Source organism: Tachyglossus aculeatus, chromosome 14 (genome assembly GCF_015852505.1).
Source record: "Tachyglossus aculeatus isolate mTacAcu1 chromosome 14, mTacAcu1.pri, whole genome shotgun sequence".
Taxonomy (NCBI): domain Eukaryota; kingdom Metazoa; phylum Chordata; class Mammalia; order Monotremata; family Tachyglossidae; genus Tachyglossus; species Tachyglossus aculeatus.
The window spans coordinates 30,020,749-30,038,493 of NC_052079.1; the positions used below are offsets into that span (position 1 = coordinate 30,020,749).

General features: G+C 41.6%; 1 protein-coding gene and 1 non-coding gene across 5 annotated transcripts in view; one reads left to right on the top strand and one right to left on the bottom strand.

Annotated features, from left to right (window-relative positions):
- PPFIA2 (PTPRF interacting protein alpha 2) overlaps nucleotides 1–17,745 on the bottom strand; it is a 455,622-nt gene that overhangs the window by 49,844 nt on the left and 388,033 nt on the right. For all 4 annotated transcript variants that reach the window (XM_038756973.1, XM_038756972.1, XM_038756975.1 and 1 more), the window contains one exon: nucleotides 15,468–15,561. In XM_038756973.1, the coding sequence (XP_038612901.1) occupies nucleotides 15,468–15,561 (94 nt within the window). The remainder of the gene's footprint in view (nucleotides 1–15,467; nucleotides 15,562–17,745) is intronic.
- LOC119937368 lies at nucleotides 2,508–2,645 on the top strand. The gene has a single exon (XR_005454044.1). It is a non-coding gene; the product is annotated as a small nucleolar RNA SNORA7 (small nucleolar RNA).

Below are 17,745 nucleotides of genomic sequence, written 5' to 3' on the forward strand. Positions count from 1 at the left end.
ACCATGCTCAATCATTTCTGGCAAAAAATACCAAACTTACCCCAGTGAAGTGAATGAGAAAATGGAGTCAGTTGCTGAGAAGGCAAATGCTACTCTGGTTTGACATAACTGGAAAATGAAGGGAAATATGGACTTTGGGTCTGAGTAATCAGACAAGTATGTCTATTCCATTGCACAGCTGGTCAATATCAAATGAACTGATACACATCAAATTAACCAGCCATGTGTCTACTTTGAATTTCTCCTTTAGAAGAAACTAATTCAAAAACAAATCGAATTGTAACTAAAGTGGTTTCCCTAGATGTCCCCCTGCTAGTATAAACAAGGCTCCTAAAGTTTTACAATTAGTTCTGAAAACTTCATTTTGTCTTGCTTTCAATCATGAATATAAAGATTAGTGAGGTGCATAATGAATACTTAGCTATTAAAATGTTGAACACTCATTCATGTGCTGTGATAAATATAAAAGCATGATTCAAGACAGGGCAGCTTTGAGAAAAGCTCCACTTTAACTATCTTAGTACAGAGAATTGAGTTTCTGAATATTTCTTCTAATTGTTTCACATTAGGTGTTGTCATTTCTACAGATTATCATGTTTCACAATTAAAGTGCACTGGCAAAGATGAAACCAAAACACCAAAAAAAAAAATGCAACCAGGTCAAATAAGAAGTCACAGAAAGCCAGGATGACAGTATGGACTAGCATGCACTGTAAACATTTTCTTCCTGCAGATAAATCCCAATAAAAGTTGGTATTTATAAAATATGATTGATAAACTAATAGCATGTCAAGCCTGTCTCGTTGAATATCATGTAACAGGCATCTTGAATACCATGGAGCAGATTATTTTCTTGGGTTGTTTAAAACAACACCTGCAGACTATAAATGTATATAATAATTAAGTGATATCTTCAATAGCAAATTGCTTTAACAGAAATAATAGCACAGGCTCCTATAACTCATTTCTCAATAGTTGATTTCTAAATGTACACCCAAAGCATTATTCATATTTAGAACTTCAAATCAAAGACACAAACACAGATGATTTGATTTTCAGAGCAAAAGAGTGTGAAATAGAACATTCCAATACCAAAATCTAGTTTAGGATAATATTGTCTATTTTTGAGGCTTTCCCACATATTCAATGTTATCCAAAGCTTAATTCAAGATTGCCATTGGGCTTTATTTTATTCCACATGAGTAGATTCAATGCAGTTTCATGTTTAAAGCTTAATTTGATAAACTCCTGTTCCTCATAGGTGATCTGAGTTTATATGGGTCACCAGTTTACATAATCACCAGGTATGCCAACATTTAATTTGCCTGAGGGAGCAAACTGGCGAGAGAGTTGGGTGTCTGATGACGGGGATTGAGGGTCAGTGCATTGAGCGCATAAGGAATGAAAAGAGGGGAAAGGGAGGAAAAAGGATAAGAAGGGGAGGAAGAAAAAGGAGGGGAAGGGAGTAAGAAGGGAGAGAGAAGAGAAAGAAGGTGGTGGGGAGGGAGAAGGAGAAAAAGGAAGGAAAAAAGGAGAGGAAGGAATAAAGAAAAGATATGATTTGAAGGGGAAGGAAGAGAGGAAATGGAAGACCTTGGGCAAATCACGGCTTTTCTGTGCCTGTTTCCTCATCTGTCAAATGGGGTTTAAATCCTACTCAGCCCCATATGGGTCAAGGCCTGGTATCCAACATGATTATCCTGTATCTACCCCGTGGCTTAGTACAGTATTGGTGTGAAGTACCTAACACAGACCATTGTGAGGGGGGAAAAATAATATTAAGGGGAAGGAAGAAAAAGAAAGTAGAGGGAACTTTTCCATGCTTTCCACCAAGCCTTTCTCCATTATCAGGTTTCTTTTTCTCACCAGGATCTGAGGCCGAACTTTCTTGTCTGACACCCAATAAGGACAAGCCTCTGTCAACCTTACCCCTGCACAGGCAGGAAATAAGTCAGAGATAATGAGAATAATAATAATTATTATTATTGTGGTATTTGTTAAGCGCTCTTTATGTGCCAGGTACTATACTAAATCCTGGGGAAGATACGAGGTGATTGGGTTGGACCCAGTCCTTATCCCACATGGGGCTCACTGTCATTCATTCAATAGTATTTATTGAGCACTTACTGTGTGCAGAGCACTTTACTAAGATCTCAGGAGCATACAATATAGCAAGCAGACACATTTCCTGCCCACAACGAACTTAATCTCCATTTTACAGATGAGGTAACAGGCACAGAGAAGTGAAGCAATTTGCCCAAGGTCACAACAGTAGACAAGTGGCAGAGCTGGGATTAGAATGCAGGTCCTTCTGACTCCTAGTGCTCTATCCATTAGGCAATGCTGCCTCTCAATGGCTCTTCTGCAGTGCCAGACAGTCTCCGTTATGTTGTCTCTTGCTGCTGCTGCTCCCACTCCCTACTGCAGAGTGACAATGGTTAGAAGCAGTGTGGCCTCTGAAAGAACACAGGACTGGGGGCGGAAAACCCGGGTTCTAGTGCTGGCTTCCCTTCTCAGGGTCGCACCTGGAGAGTTTCCAGTACTCTACCAATCTAGGCTTTGGGCTGGAGAGTCAAGCAGAGGCCTACCCATTCCATTCCTAGCTTAGGCAGTGGCTAGCGAGTGGAAGGCAATCTGCTACAAGTCAAAACTCACCCACGCTGGGCAGCAGCAGCATGGGAGAGGGTCAAGGGCAGAGACTGAAGGAAAGTGGAAATGATAAACCACTTCCATACATTTACCAAGAAAAGCCTATGGATACATTACCAGAATGATTGCAGATGGAGAGTGGGGCGCTCTGGGAGAGATGTGTCCATGGTGCCGCTATGGGTCGGAAACGATTCGATGGCAAAAGATAAGAGCCACTAGTCTGCCACTAGTCTGCCACTAGTCTGCTGTGTGACCTTAAGCAAGTCACTGTATCTCTCTGTGCCTCAATTTCCTCCTCTGTAAAATAGGGATAAAATACCTGTTCTTCTTACCCTGCTAAAGATGAAATCTCTCCCTGGAGGTCAATCAATCATATTTATTGAGCAATTATTGTGTGCAGAGCACTGTATTAAGCACGTGGGAAAGTCCAATATAATACAGTTGGTAGGCATGTTCCCCATCCACAAGGAGCTTACAGTCTAGAGGGGATGTACTGCTCAAACTAAACCTGTCCAAAACAGAGCTCCTCACTTTTCCACCAAATTCTGTTCTCCCTAGGCAATACCTCTGTCTTCCTAATTTCACAGGCCTATAATCTTGGCATTATCCTAGACTCATGTTTCTCATACCACCTTACATATACAATCTGTCACCAAATCATGTTGGATTAGCATAGACTCAATTGTGGAGTAAACAAAAAGGCTTAAATAGGTTTTCTTAAGGGTTCATATTACCTAAGAGAATCAGTGCAATTTAGGGTGTCAGTCCATAAAACATAACCCATGGGCAATCATAGGCAGGAAGGCACATTTTTTTCAGGTTGAGTTCATCTTTGAAAAGGATGCAGTATGGCCTAGTAGACTGTGAGCCCGTTGTGGGCAGGGATTGTCTCTATTTGTTGCTGAATTGTACTTCCCAAGCGCTTAATAAAGTGCCCTGCACACAGGAAGCACTCAATAAATATGACTGACTGAATGAATGAGCACAGGTCTGGGAGTAGGAGGACCTAGATTCTAATACTCGCTCTGCCAAGTGTTTGCTTTGTGACCTTGCGCAAGTCACATAACTTCTCTGTGTTTCCGTTTCCTCAATTATAAAATGGGGATTGAATATCTGTTTTACCTCCTACTTAGACTGCGAGCCCCATGCTAGACCATAAGCTCGATATGGTCAGGGACTGTGTCCATTTATTGTTATATTGTACTCTCCTAAGCACTTTGTAAAGTGCTCTGCACACATTTATTGCTTAGTAAATCAATTGAATCAATGAATGAAAGGACAGGGACTGTGTCTGACCTAAGCATTTCGAACAGCATTTGACACACAGTTTGTGAGTAACAATTACCATAAAAAGGTATGGAAGTGAAAACGTTGCATAGGTTACTCAGCAGGCCCTTTTTCCTCAATGCTTTCTTCAGTAGGAGAATTATAAATAGGCAAAGTTAATGTTTTACTTTCTTATGAATACTCTGACTAACCCAAAAGGACATTAAAAATGGAAGTGCTGAAATAATTAAAGCCAAGAAAGCCAGTAGTAAAAAAGAACTTAAGGAAACCAAAGGCCCAGGATATGTATTTATCCTATCAAAAGGAGCACTAATTGTATGTTTCTGGAAGGGTTTAAAACTAATACTGCAATTATTGCATCAAATTGCTTGCTATGCAATTGGAGGCCCTCCACTGCTAAATGACCATTAGAAATATGGACTATAACTTTAAATTAGTGCAACAGAAACTGCTTTTTTAGACAGATATTCCAAAACATAGTAATGAACCAATTAATTTTGCAGAGCAAGAGATCATGCAAGTTGGTAGAATTAAAAAATTAATCACAAACTCTTTGTAACCTCTGTGGCTTCTAGGTGAATTAAAGCACCTTAAATTTGATTACATATTCTCAAGAGCCACTTCATTCTTTAAAAAAGCATTGCTCTAAATGAAAAACAGAAACTTGCTTTTTGTTTCCGAAGACGTTGTTCCTTATCCTACTATCTAAAGAATATCAAAAATTCCCTATGGGAGTTGGTGGCTATGCTTCTTATTGTCCTTGTTTCCCTCATAGGCCAATTTGTAGTTCAAAACATGTCTACATTTTAATGCTGAAATCTGGTGAACAGAACACAGTTCTTCACTTTCCACATCAATCATCAACATAAACTCTAGACAGTAAGCTCATCTCTATACTGTGAACTTGTTGTGGGCAGGGAATATGTCTGTTGTTGAATTGTAGTCTCCTAAGTGCTTAATACAGTATGTGCTCAATAAATATGACTGAATGGATGAATGAACATAGGCAAAGTTCTGAATAAATCAAACATGATGGACCAGATGACCTCAGACCCATTGGCTGCATTTAAAAATGTGAAATATGGCTTCCTTTCATGGAGTTAAAATGAATGTCATGAATTTGGATTTAAGGCTGGTGGTAATAATAGTCATTTTCTAAAGGAAAAGAAAAGGTGATTTTAAAAATGTTAAAATCACATTATAGAAATGGCTATGCTCATAAGGAATTGTGTTTAAACTTACCTGAATGTACTTATCATGAGATGAAAATGGATGCAAAAGAAAAGCATATAGAAGTTAATGAATACATATCAACCCACAGGAAAAAAAACACGTGGAATCAAACATTAGCGATCATGCCAGACGTAGCTGAGGGAAAAATGAATTTTTCACACCAACAACATGAATGACAATATTAGTTGAGGGGTGTTCTGAAAGAACTGGCATTTTGGAAAACTCGCCAAATCACTTCACATTGCACATGCCTATAATCTGGTAGTTTAGGAGACAGCTGGGGTAGGTGTAGAGAGAAATGGAGAGGCACAGAGATTTGAGAGAGGAAGACAAAGAGAGAGAGATAGGCAAGTAGTGAGGGGGAAAAAAGGAATAGGGATGGAAGCGTGAGAATCAGACAAGAGATGGGCAAGAAGAGAGACAGACAGACAGACAGACACCTAGAGGAAACAGTGGGAAAGCAGTGAGCTATTATAGCAATGATAATAATTGCTATAATTGCACGTAGTTGAGTGCTTACTATGTGCCAAGCACTATACTAAACACTTGGGTAGAAACAAGATAATCAGGATAAACACATTCCCTGTCCCACATGTGGATCACAGTCTAAGGAAAAGGAAGAAGAGGTATTTAGTCCCTATTTTACAGATGAAGAAATGGAGGCAAAGAGAAGTGATTTGACCATAGTCACATGGTGGCTGAGACAGGATTAGAACCCAGGACCTCTGACTTCCAAACCAGTGCTCTTTCCAAAATGCCACACTGTTTCTCTTTATCCTCCCCTGTTGAGGCCTCACTGGACACACCTGCCACTGCAGACTGTCTTCTAGATTGTACGCTCCCTGTAGGCAGGGAATATCTGTTTATTGTTGTATTGTACTCTTCCAAGTGCTTAGTACAGTGCTCTGCACACAGTAAATGCTCAATAAACACAACTGACTGATTACTTTGTTTCTGGAGAGTGCAGGGGTTCTCAATACCATCTTCCACTCTGGAGGATTCAGGCCTCTTCCTTTCCCCTGTCCACCTCTGCTCCTGCTATAGATCGAGTTTGAGGGCAGGGTTCAAACTCTCAGAGGCCAAGTGTTTAACTCTCTGGCATAGGGAATGGAGAGGAGAAGGAGTTGATCACCTTCGAAAGCTCCCGTAACTCTTTCTGGCCATTGGAGTACAATTTAGGCCCAAAAAACCAATAAACTTTTCTATCTACTCAGATTCTTCCAGGTTATGGGAGCAGGTTAAATGCCTTGCAAACTCTTTCAATGCTTTCAAGCCATCTGGGTGTTGTTTAGAACATAATAAGGCACTCACATGGCCTTTAAGCCCACACATATCTTTCAGAAGAGCTCCACCTTGGTCTCAGGCCATTGCTAAAGTGCAGTTTGTTTGAAAATACATTCAATAAATCAAAAATCAACAGGAATATCCGATCCTGGATGTTAGCTTCCATGTGTAGTGTGAGAAACTGCATGAACTAGTGGAAAGAGCACGGTTCTTGGACTCAGAGGATCTGGGTTCTAATCCTGGCTCTGTCACCTTTTCACTGTGCAATCTTGGGCAAATTACTCCAATTAGCTGTGCCTCTGTTTCCTCATATGTAAAATGGGGATTAAACTGTACTCCCTCCACCTTAAACTGTGAGCCCCTTGTGGGACAGAAACTATGTCCAACTTAGTTATGTTACTTAGTACAGTACTTGGCACACAGTAAGTGTTTAACAAATACTATCATTACCAATCAATGGTCTGTGAGTGCTTACTATGTGCAGAGAATTCACTAAGCACTTGGGAGAGTAGAGTACAACAGAATTATGTGCCATCTCTTCACTTGGCATGTTTTAAATTTAACAAACTTGTCTAACCAAGAATGAATAAGATGTCTAGGGTGCCAGTTTCTCAAGTCGGAAATACTGTACAACCCCGTTAAAGCATAAGAGCCAAGTCAAATCAAACGGCCTACTGAGATCTCCTATGCGTATTTTTAGGAGGTCATTTTGCAGTTCCTTATAAAAGACATGAACTGGACTTCCATTTCACACCACAACCATATTTCAGAGGTTAGCTTGGTGGGCTGGCTTTACCCTTAAGAGGAACAGAAGGGCCTTCAATTTTTCAGGAAGGAACACCATAAAAAATATTTCCACCGTGATCTCATGAGAAATGTGTTCAACATTTTTCTGCATTGGAATATCGCATAAATGCATGCGAAATGGGGGTAAATCCCAAGGAAACATATTCCAGATGGAAACTTACAGGCCAGGCAAACTCATTAAATTTGGGGACCCCCAAAGTAGTTTTCCTACTGCCAGCAAACCTGTCAGAGATTGGGGCCAAGCAGTTTAACATCTATAACATGCACCTGTCAAAGCTTACTAGTTGGGGCTTGGGTTTATGGTTATTCTCCAATAAAAAGGTCTTAATGTCATAGAGAGTAACTATTTAAAGGCATCAAAATATAATTCAAAGAAAAGTTGGTAAAATAATGTGTGAAGAAAATATAGCTTAAGGGAAAATATTAAGCAGCATTTTCAAATATATTATTAATTGTGGTGTTTGTTAAGTGCTTACTATGAGTCAGGCACTGTACTAAGCACCGGGGTAGAAACAAAAATCAGATCAGACGCCCTGTTCTATGAGGCCTCACAGTCTATGAGGGAGAACAGTTATTCAATCCTTAGTTTAGAAATGAGGAAACTGTGGCAAAGGAAAGTTAAGGGACTTGCCCAAGGTCCCATGGCAGACAAGTAGTGAAGTTAGGATTAGAACCCAGGTCCTTTTATTCTGAAGCCAGAGTTTCATTCATTAGGTTTCCAACTACAACACGATTGGTGAGTACGTTGGTTGGAAGCCCAGTTTTGAGTCGGTTCCTTTTCAACCTCACAGGAAAATCTGTATACTCAACATTTACTATGTGTTCATTCATTCATTCATTCAATCATATTTATTGAGCACTTACTATGTGCAGAGCACTGTACAAAGTGCTTATGTCGGGGTGGTGTCCACTGACTCAGGTTTACACAATCAGGAGCTGGGAATTAATAAACACTATGATCTGAGGGAAGAAGAATTAACTCTCTGGAAGGCCCCTTGATGTTTCCCCTAATGGATAAGCTAATCTGTGCCCTGAACTTTAAAGAATCTACACTCATTCAGGCGCTTGCCTCAGGGCACTCACAGATATGAGGACTGTACCAAATGTGTCAGTCAAGAGGAGAACCAACAGTATTTCTGAGCACTTACTGTGTGCAGAGTACAGGTGCCAGCTGATCATTTTAAGACCACAAAATACCCCATTTGATCCAACCCCAAACCCATTTCCCCAACTCCCCTTTATTTTGTCATAAAAGATTTCCTTGTAACATACACCTCATTGATGTAATGTGGCCTAATTGGATAGAGGAGAGGATAGAGTGGCTTGGGAGTCAGAAGGACCCGAGTGCTAATCCTGGCTCTTCTGCTTCTCTGCTGTGTGACCTTGGGCAAGTCTGATATCACTTCTCTGATCCTCAGTTACATCTGTAAAATGGGGATGAAGATTTGGAGCCCCAGGTGGGACATGGACTGTATCCACCCTGATTAGCTTGCATCTACTCCTGCACTTAGTACAGTGCACATAGAAAGTGCTTAACAAATACCAGAAGAAAAATCCTCACCCCCAATCCTCCTGCCTTCCCTATCAACCTCCCAGTAATTTATCTGCTTCCACCCCCAGAAAGTGACCCTCTCCTACCCAGACACACTTCTTTCCCAATTCTTGAAGGCAGTGACTGCTGTTGTGATCCAAAGACTGCAAAAGGAACTTTAGTTGGTTCCACTAGACTGTAAGATCCTTGAGACTAGGGATTGTGTCTACCAACTTTATTGTCCTCTCCCAAGAGCTAGGTACAACACATTACACAAATAAAATTCTCAATAAATATCACTGATGGATTCAATCAGTAAATCAATCCATGGTATTTACTGAGTGCTTACCAACTGCCGAGCACTGTACTTAGCACTTGGGAGAGTACAGAATAACAGAGTTGGTAAACACATTCCCTGCGCATAATGAATTTCCAGTATCTCTACTATTTCCCCTAGCAATAATCTATTGTGTCAAGGACTGTTCTAAGCACTGGGATAGATACAAGTAGTCAGGTTGGACAGGTTTTGTCCCACAGAGGGCTCACACTCTTCATCTTCATTTTACAGATGAGGTAATTGAGGTACAGAGAAATCAAGTGACTTGCCCAAGAGCACACAGCAGATATGTGGCAGAGCCAGGATTTGAACCCAGGTCCTTCTTACTCGCAGGTCCATGCTCTCTTCATTAAGCCATGCTGCTGTCTTGTCATTCAATACCCGATGTGGCCAGCACAAGATGGGACCTAGTCCAGGACATATGATTGAGCGATTGGGGACCCTACTGTCTTAAGGGGCATTAGGCCTTCACTCAGCTGCCTCCACAAAAACCCATCTTCATCTCAAGGATCAACTTACCTGGCTGAGTTCCTAGATGCCAGGTTTAATAATGAAGGAAACATTGCAGGTTTTGAACTCAGCTGAGAGGGAAAACCCTTTGCTCAGCCACAGAGTCTACGTTGTCTCTATGAAGCTGTTGTTACCATTGCTTTTCACTCAGAGATGGGGATCTCATAAGCTCTATGGATTCTACATCAAACATGAATAGATGTGAAACGAGATTATGAAGTTCAAAGGGAGTTTCAACTATCTGGAGCACAGAGTGTGAACAGAGAGAATCTTTGGTACCAAATGCTTAAAGGGGGCCTCCAGGGAAGAAGATAAAGATGTTGCTAAAATCTTGAAGGACTTAAGGGATACTAGTATCACAAGAAGCTGCACCCTTGAAATCTCTCCCAATAATTATAGCCGTTTAGCATTTTGGTGGCCTTGGTGCTGTTAGGAGTCTCGACCAGAAAATCATTTGCTACGCCTTACAAGCTTCACTTCATTGATGGATAAGCAGTTTGGGGGTTTTCCATTTCAACATCATCCTGCTCTACTTTGAAAAAGAATAAAATTCGGATAAATCGGAGGAAGCCTCTTCATTGAGCTAAACCCTAAGATCACTGCTCTAAAAGCAAAGAGCTCCCAGAAATCACCAAATTTACCCTTTCATGAGGCAACTTTATTACTGCATTTCTCACTCCCTTTTATTTTAATATCAGTAATGAATTAATGTCAAATAATCTTGCCTTTGTGGAAGCAGTATATTAAGGCAAGTATTATGTAGAAGAATGCCACTTTTGACAAACACTAAGCAAATTCACATGGTAGATCATATGGAAAAAGCATGTATTTTTCACCATGGTGAAACAGACCATCTGTGAGACCTGAGAATTTGTGGAGTAATATTTTGTGCCAGCTTAGAATCTCACAGCAATCTCTCAATACCATAATGACATTAGATATATGAATATTCACACTTCCTTATGTTTCATTAAAAAACTCGCAACAAAACCAAGATGTAGATGGGTCTTACAATGTGAACGCCTTGGGCTATTACACAGAGCTTGAAAGACGTGCACTCTGCCCTAGAACTGCATTAAGGAACCCAAATGGCTTGATAAAATTAATTGATCAAACAATGGTATTAACTGAGCACTTACTGTGTGCAGAGCACTATACTAAGTAATAATAATAATAATAATGGCATTTGTTAAGCACTTACTATGTGCAATGCACTGTTCAAAGTGCTGGAGGGGATACAAGGTGATCAGGTTGTCCCACTTGGGGCTCACAGTCTTAATCCCTATTTTACAGATGAGGTAACTGAGGCTCAGAGAAGTTAAGTGATTTACCCAAGGTCACACAGCAGATATGTGGCAGAGCTGGGATTAGAACCCATGATCTCTGACTCCCAAGCCCAGGCTCTTTTCACTGAGGCACACTGCTTGGGAAGCTACAATATGAGATGGTAGATGCAATCCCTGCCCTCAAGGAGCTTATAGTTTACATGAAGAGACAGACATTAAAATAAACTTCAGCTAGGAGAAAAAGACAAGTACCGGGATATTTACGTACATTCTGTGGGGTTGGAGAGAGTATCAAAGTTCATTCATTCATTCATTCAATCATTTATTGAGTGTTTAAGGGGTACACAGATATATGCATAGTAGATGTTCAGGGTGGTCAAAGGTCAGAGGAAATGAAGGGCTTAGTCATGGAAGGCAAGATGGTAAGCTCATTGTGAGCAGGGAATGGGTTTGTTGTATTGTTTTGTTGTACTTTCCCATGTGCTTGGTACAGTGCTCTGTACATGGTAAGCACTCGCTAAATACGACTGATTGATGGCCTCTTGGAGGAGAGGTAATTTTAGGAGAATCTGAGATGAGGAGAGTTCTGGACTGTCAGATTTGAAGGAGGAAGGGAGTTCCAGGCCTGAGGGAGGATGTGGGCAAAGGGCTGGTAGCAGGATACATCAGAACAATGTACAGTGAATAGGTTGCTGTTAGAAGAGCAAAGTGTGCAGGTTGGATTGTAGTAGATCCATGAAGTAAGGTAGGTGGGAGAGAGCTATTTAAGTGTCTTAAAGCCAGTAGTAAGGCTAATACAAAGTGCATGTTAAAAAAAATAATCAAATTCACTTTAATCAACCATGCAACAATAATAATAATAATAATAATTGTTGCATTTGTTAAGCACTTACAATGTGCCAGGCACTGTACTAAGCACTGGGATAGATGCAAGCAAATCAGGTTGGACTCAATCCCTGTCATATGCAGGGCTCATAGCCTCAATCCCCATTTTACAGATGAGGTAACTGAGGCACAGAGAAACAAAGTGACTTGTCCAAGGTCACACAACCAAGAAGTGGCAGAGCTGTTATTAGAACCCATGACCTTCTGGCTCCCATACCTAATGGCTCCCATCCTAAAAAAACCCTCTCTTGACCCCACCTCACCTTCTAGTTATCATCCCATATCCCTCCTACCATTCCTTTCCAAACTCCTAGAACGAGTTGTCTACACGCGCTGCCTAGAATTCCTCAACAACAACTCTCTCCTCGACCCCCTCCAGTCTGGCTTCCGTCCCCTTCATTCCACGGAAACTGCGCTCTCAAAGGTCACCAATGACCTCCTGCTTGCCAAATCCAACGGCTCATACTCTGTCCTAATCCTCCTCGACCTCTCAGCTGCCTTTGACACTGTGGACCACCCCCTTCTCCTCAACACGTTATCTGACCTTGGCTTCACTGACTCCGTCCTCTCCTGGTTCTCCTCTTATCTCTCTGGTCGTTCTTTCTCAGTCTCTTTTGCAGGCTCCTCCTCCCCCTCCCATCCTCTTACTGTGGGGGTTCCCCAAGGTTCAGTACTTGGTCCCCTTCTGTTCTCAATCTACACTCACTCCCTTGGTGACCTCATTCGCTCCCACGGCTTCAACTATCATCTCTACGCTGATGACACCCAGATCTACATCTCTGCCCCTGCTCTCTCCCCCTCCCTCCAGGCTCGCATCTCCTCCTGCCTTCAGGACATCTCCATCTGGATGTCCGCCCGCCACCTAAAGCTCAACATGTCGAAGACTGAGCTCCTTGTCTTCCCTCCCAAACCTTGTCCTCTCCCTAACTTTCCCATCTCTGTTGACGGCACTACCATCCTTCCCGTCTCACAAGCCCGCAACCTCGGTGTCATCCTCGACTCCGCTCTCTCATTCACCCCTCACATCCAAGCCGTCACCAAAACCTGCCGGTCTCAGCTCCGCAACATTGCCAAGATCCGCCCTTTCCTCTCCATCCAAACTGCTACCCTGCTCATTCAAGCTCTCATCCTATCCCGTCTGGACTACTGCACTAGCCTTCTCTCTGATCTCCCATCCTCGTGTCTCTCTCCACTTCAATCCATACTTCATGCTGCTGCCCGGATTATCTTTGTCCAGAAACGCTCTGGACATATTACTCCCCTCCTCAAAAACCTCCAATGGCTACCGATCAATCTGCGCATCAAGCAGAAACTCCTCACCCTGGGCTTCAAGGCTCTCCATCACCTCGCCCCCTCCTACCTCACCTCCCTTCTCTCCTTCTACTGCCCAGCCCGCACCCTCCGCTCCTCCACCACTAATCTCCTCACTGTACCTCGCTCTCGCCTGTCCCGCCATCGACCCCCGGCCCACGTCATCCCCCGGGCCTGGAATGCCCTCCCTCTGCCCATCCGCCAAGCTAGCTCTCTTCCTCCCTTCAAGGCCCTGCTGAGAGCTCACCTCCTCCAGGAGGCCTTCCCAGACTGAGCCCCTTCTTTCCTCTCCCCTCGTCCCCCTCTCCATCCCCCCGTCTTACCTCCTTCCCTTCCCCACAGCACCTGTATATATGTATATATGGTTGTACATATTTATTACTCTATTTATTTATTTATTTATTTATTTTACTTGTACATTTCTATCCTACTTATTTTATTTTGTTGGTATGTTTGGTTCTGTTCTCTGTCTCCCCCTTTTAGACTGTGAGCCCACTGTTGGGTAGGGACTGTCTCTATGTGATGCCAATTTGTACTTCCCAAGCGCTTAGTACAGTGCTCTGCACATAGTAAGCGCTCAATAAATACGATTGATTGATTGATTGATTGATTGATACCTGTGCTCTATCCATTACGCCATGCCAAATGAACTACCACTAACAGTCCTAGGCAGCCTTAAAAGAACTCAAATGATTTGTTTCTCAGTGTTCTGTGCTTCCAGCCTCTATGGGGGAAAATGAAATGTTTCCCTAAGTCCCAAGAGAGTTAACCCACTTTGATAAGTGAAGCTTCTGTGTGGTGGGGACAAAGACATTAACAGAGCACCACTCTCTTCTCTCTCCCTCTGTCCCCACAACACAGAAATACACACACACAAACACATTCTAGCACTGAAAGTAGTCAAGTGGCAACTACAGGAAGTCATTCCAGGCAGCTGCCTTCCCCACTACTCCCCACCTGCTGCCTGGAGTTGAACCACTAGGCTGGGATTCACTGGAGCTGGAAAGCAGCCGGAAACTCTGGGAGTCAGTGGAAATGGCTGCTGCTGCTGCTACATTCTCCTCCAATGTCTCATCTCTTCCTCATCCCTCTTCTCAGCTCTTCACTGCTGCTAGTATCCTAGCATTCCCACAGCCACTATTACGTCTCCCAGACCAATGCTTTCCGACAGACTGTTCCCTCCTAATTCAACCTTCTTTCCATTTATGTCAGTTCCATCACCAGCATATCCTGTTGCTACTAACCTTTGACCCCAAATGTGGAAGTAGATAATTACAGAGATGGCCCAGATGTGGAAGCAGTTCTCTGTTCCCTCGACCCCATCCACGACAAGCCAGCTTTTGAAGCAGGAAATCCACAACAGGCTGAGCCACAGTCACCTGTGCTACTGTAGAAGCAATGTCATGGGCTCCAGCTCAAAGATGGCACCAAACTCAGGCTGCCATGGCATACAACGAGTAAGTTTGAGCCCAGAAGTCCACTTGAACATGTCTTTTCTTGACTTCGTTTAGGGGCCTATTCACTTCATAACAGTTGCTGTGACTCAGAATGTGCCACTTCAAGTAATTGTCAGAGAGGAAGTCAGATAATTATTTTGTACTTTTAGGTGAAAGAAAACATATACATCCAATTTCCTGATGGATGCTAGAGGGAAAAACAACACTGGTGTCTATTGGGAATTTTTAGGTTTAATAATAGTGGAAAATAATTAAATATTCCTTAAAAGGATTCAGCAGTATTGCTCCCTTTTTTTTTTAACTCAGGTGATGATAATCTGGGAAAAATCTCTTTTACAGTTTAATAGGCATTAAAGATGGTACTTACCCCATATTTTCTAGAGCTATGTTAAATCCCAATGTTTAGAAATTTTGTTTGGATTTTCTGTTTTCTGAGGTGTTTTACTCACCATATGTTGCCCTCCGAACATTCTGTTGCCACTATCAGTGACAGAATGTTCAATTGGCTATTCATTGTTCTAGCCTAATAATGATATTTATGTTCACATTTAAGAAAGTAATTCTCCCAAGGCCATTATTTAACATACCAATCAATTTAGGGAACATGACATAAAGATCAGTTTGCACTAACAAATTTTTCTGATCATGGTAGCCAATGCCAACATTTTCCCATAGCTGATCTGCATATTTAAGCCCAAAGTTTATTTTGAGATTATTTTTCAGTGTAAGAATATGGATAGTTGAGTCCAAAAACTATTTGGCCTCTATATCTAGAATATTTGTTAGTATAGATCTAATCTCATTTACTTTAAATCACTATTTCAATACTGTTCTTCAAATAATAATCACGGAATACTGGGTGAGAAAAATAAAATAAGCACCAAACCTACTTTTTCTTTAATCTTCTGTCTTTTTCTGCTTGAGTTCCAAGTTTGCCTAAACCTAGAGATTCTTGTGCTGCAGCTTCTGTTTCCATAAAGCCTCCTGCAAAGAGATAAAAAAACATTTTCCATTAGATTGACTCATTCCTCCTTCCTACTTTTGAACATGTTCCATCTATATCAGAACAGAACCCTAAAAATATACTACTGTCTACAGATCAGAAAAAAGTCGATCTTCTTTCTCTTGAATGAAAACCTTGAATTTTTCACCTTCATTTGATGCTTTTGTAAAATCATTTTTAGAGGGAATCATCCACCCTATTATCAGGCAAAAACTCCTCACCCTCGGCTTCAAGGCTCTCCATCACCTCACCCCCTCCTACCTCACCTCCCTTTTCTCCTTCTACAGCCCAGCCCGCACCCTCCGCTCCTCTGCTGCTAACCTCCTCACTGTGCCTTGTTCTTGTCTGTCCCGCCATCGACCCAACCCACATCCTCCCCCTGGCCTGGAATGCCCTCCCTCCGCACATCCGCCAAGCTAGCTCTCTTCCTCCCTTCAAAGCCCTACTGAAAGCTCACCTCCTCCAGGAGGCCTTCCCAGAATGAGCCCCCTCCTTCCTCTCCCCCTCCATCCCCTCTCCATCACTCCTGCCTTACCTCCTTCCCCTCCCCACAGCACCTGTATATATGTATATATGTTTGTATGTATTTATTACTCTATTTTATTTGTACATATTTATTCTATTTATTTTATTTTGTTAATATGTTTTGTTTTGTTGTCTGTCTCCCCCTTCTAGACTGTGAGTCCGCTGTTGGGTAGGGACCGTCTCTATATGTTGTCAACTTGTACTTCACAAGTGCTTAGTACAGTGCTCTGCACACAGTAAGCACTCAATAAATGACTGAATGAGTATTAATATATGGAATAGATTTTTCAGCAAATGAAATAAAAATGAAATGAATAAGGTAATTTTGTGAGGAAAGTCTGATTATTAAAAAGTATACTTTCACTTAAAGTATTGACATACCAGAAGCAAAATCATTTTAATTGGTTTTGGATTATCGTGAAACTGCCTTTCTAATTTCTAACAGAGATTGATGGTGGTGGCCTAAGGATATGTCCCTAGCCATAGATCATGCTGTGATAAATATCTTCTGGGTGTGGCAGCCTGACAACCCAAGCTCTTTCCTCAGTGTGCTTTAAAGCTACTAAGCTTAACACAACCATTAGTAGCCTAGCAACAGGGTAGCAAATGGGGTGAAATAAATCACACTGAGAATTAAAAGTTAGTTCAATTTGCAATCCATGATGATTTCATTCAAGGTTCTAGCAAACTAAAAATGATTTATTTAACTATAAAAAGTAGTAATCTAGTCTGCCTTTTCATAGCTTCTTTTAGCATTCCCTGTTCATGGCAATCATTCATAATTTAATCAAATGGAAATGGACAACTACCACTGGGTAGGAATATCATTTGATTTCCCCAAATTGCTATGTTGCATGCAAGAGTATCTCAAAAAAATTAATAAAATAATAAAATTGTATTGTTTATTTTAGAACATTCATTTACAAAGACCTCTGGCATAGCCTGACAACCCTGTAACTGAACTGAAGGCTTGCAAAAGCACCATTAACTGTAGTCACACTGATATCTCAATCAATCAATCAATGGTATTTATTAAGTGCTTATTGTGTGCAGAGCACTATACTAATCTCTTGGGAGAGTTCAATACAACAGAGTTGTTAGGCACATACTCTGTCCACCAGTAGCTAAGAATCTAAAGGGAGAGTTTACAGGGGGAGCTTAGCCTAGCTTCAATTCTATGATTCCGGGTTTTGGGAAACCAATATTTATTTTGCCTATTTATGTGTAGGTGCCACTAATATGTCAGTATTAATGATAGGAATAATAATAATTGTGGTATTCAACCCCACAACAGTTATGTACATTCTCATAAATTTTTTTCTGTCTCCTAGACTGTAAGCTCCTTGTGGACAGGGAACATGCCTTCCAACTCTATTGTATTGTAATAATCATGATATTTGATAAGCGCTTACCAGGCATCAAGCACTGTTCTATGCGCTGGGGTAGATACAAGTTAATCAGGTCAGACAGTGACGGTTCTAGTCCCCTACATGACTCACAGTTCAAGTAGGAAGGAGAACAGGTATTGAATCCCCATTTTACAGATGAGGAAACTGAGGAACAGAGAAGCTAAGTGATTTGCCCAAGGTCACAGAGCAGGCAAGTAGCAGAGCTGATTCCCAGGCCCATTCTCTTTATGA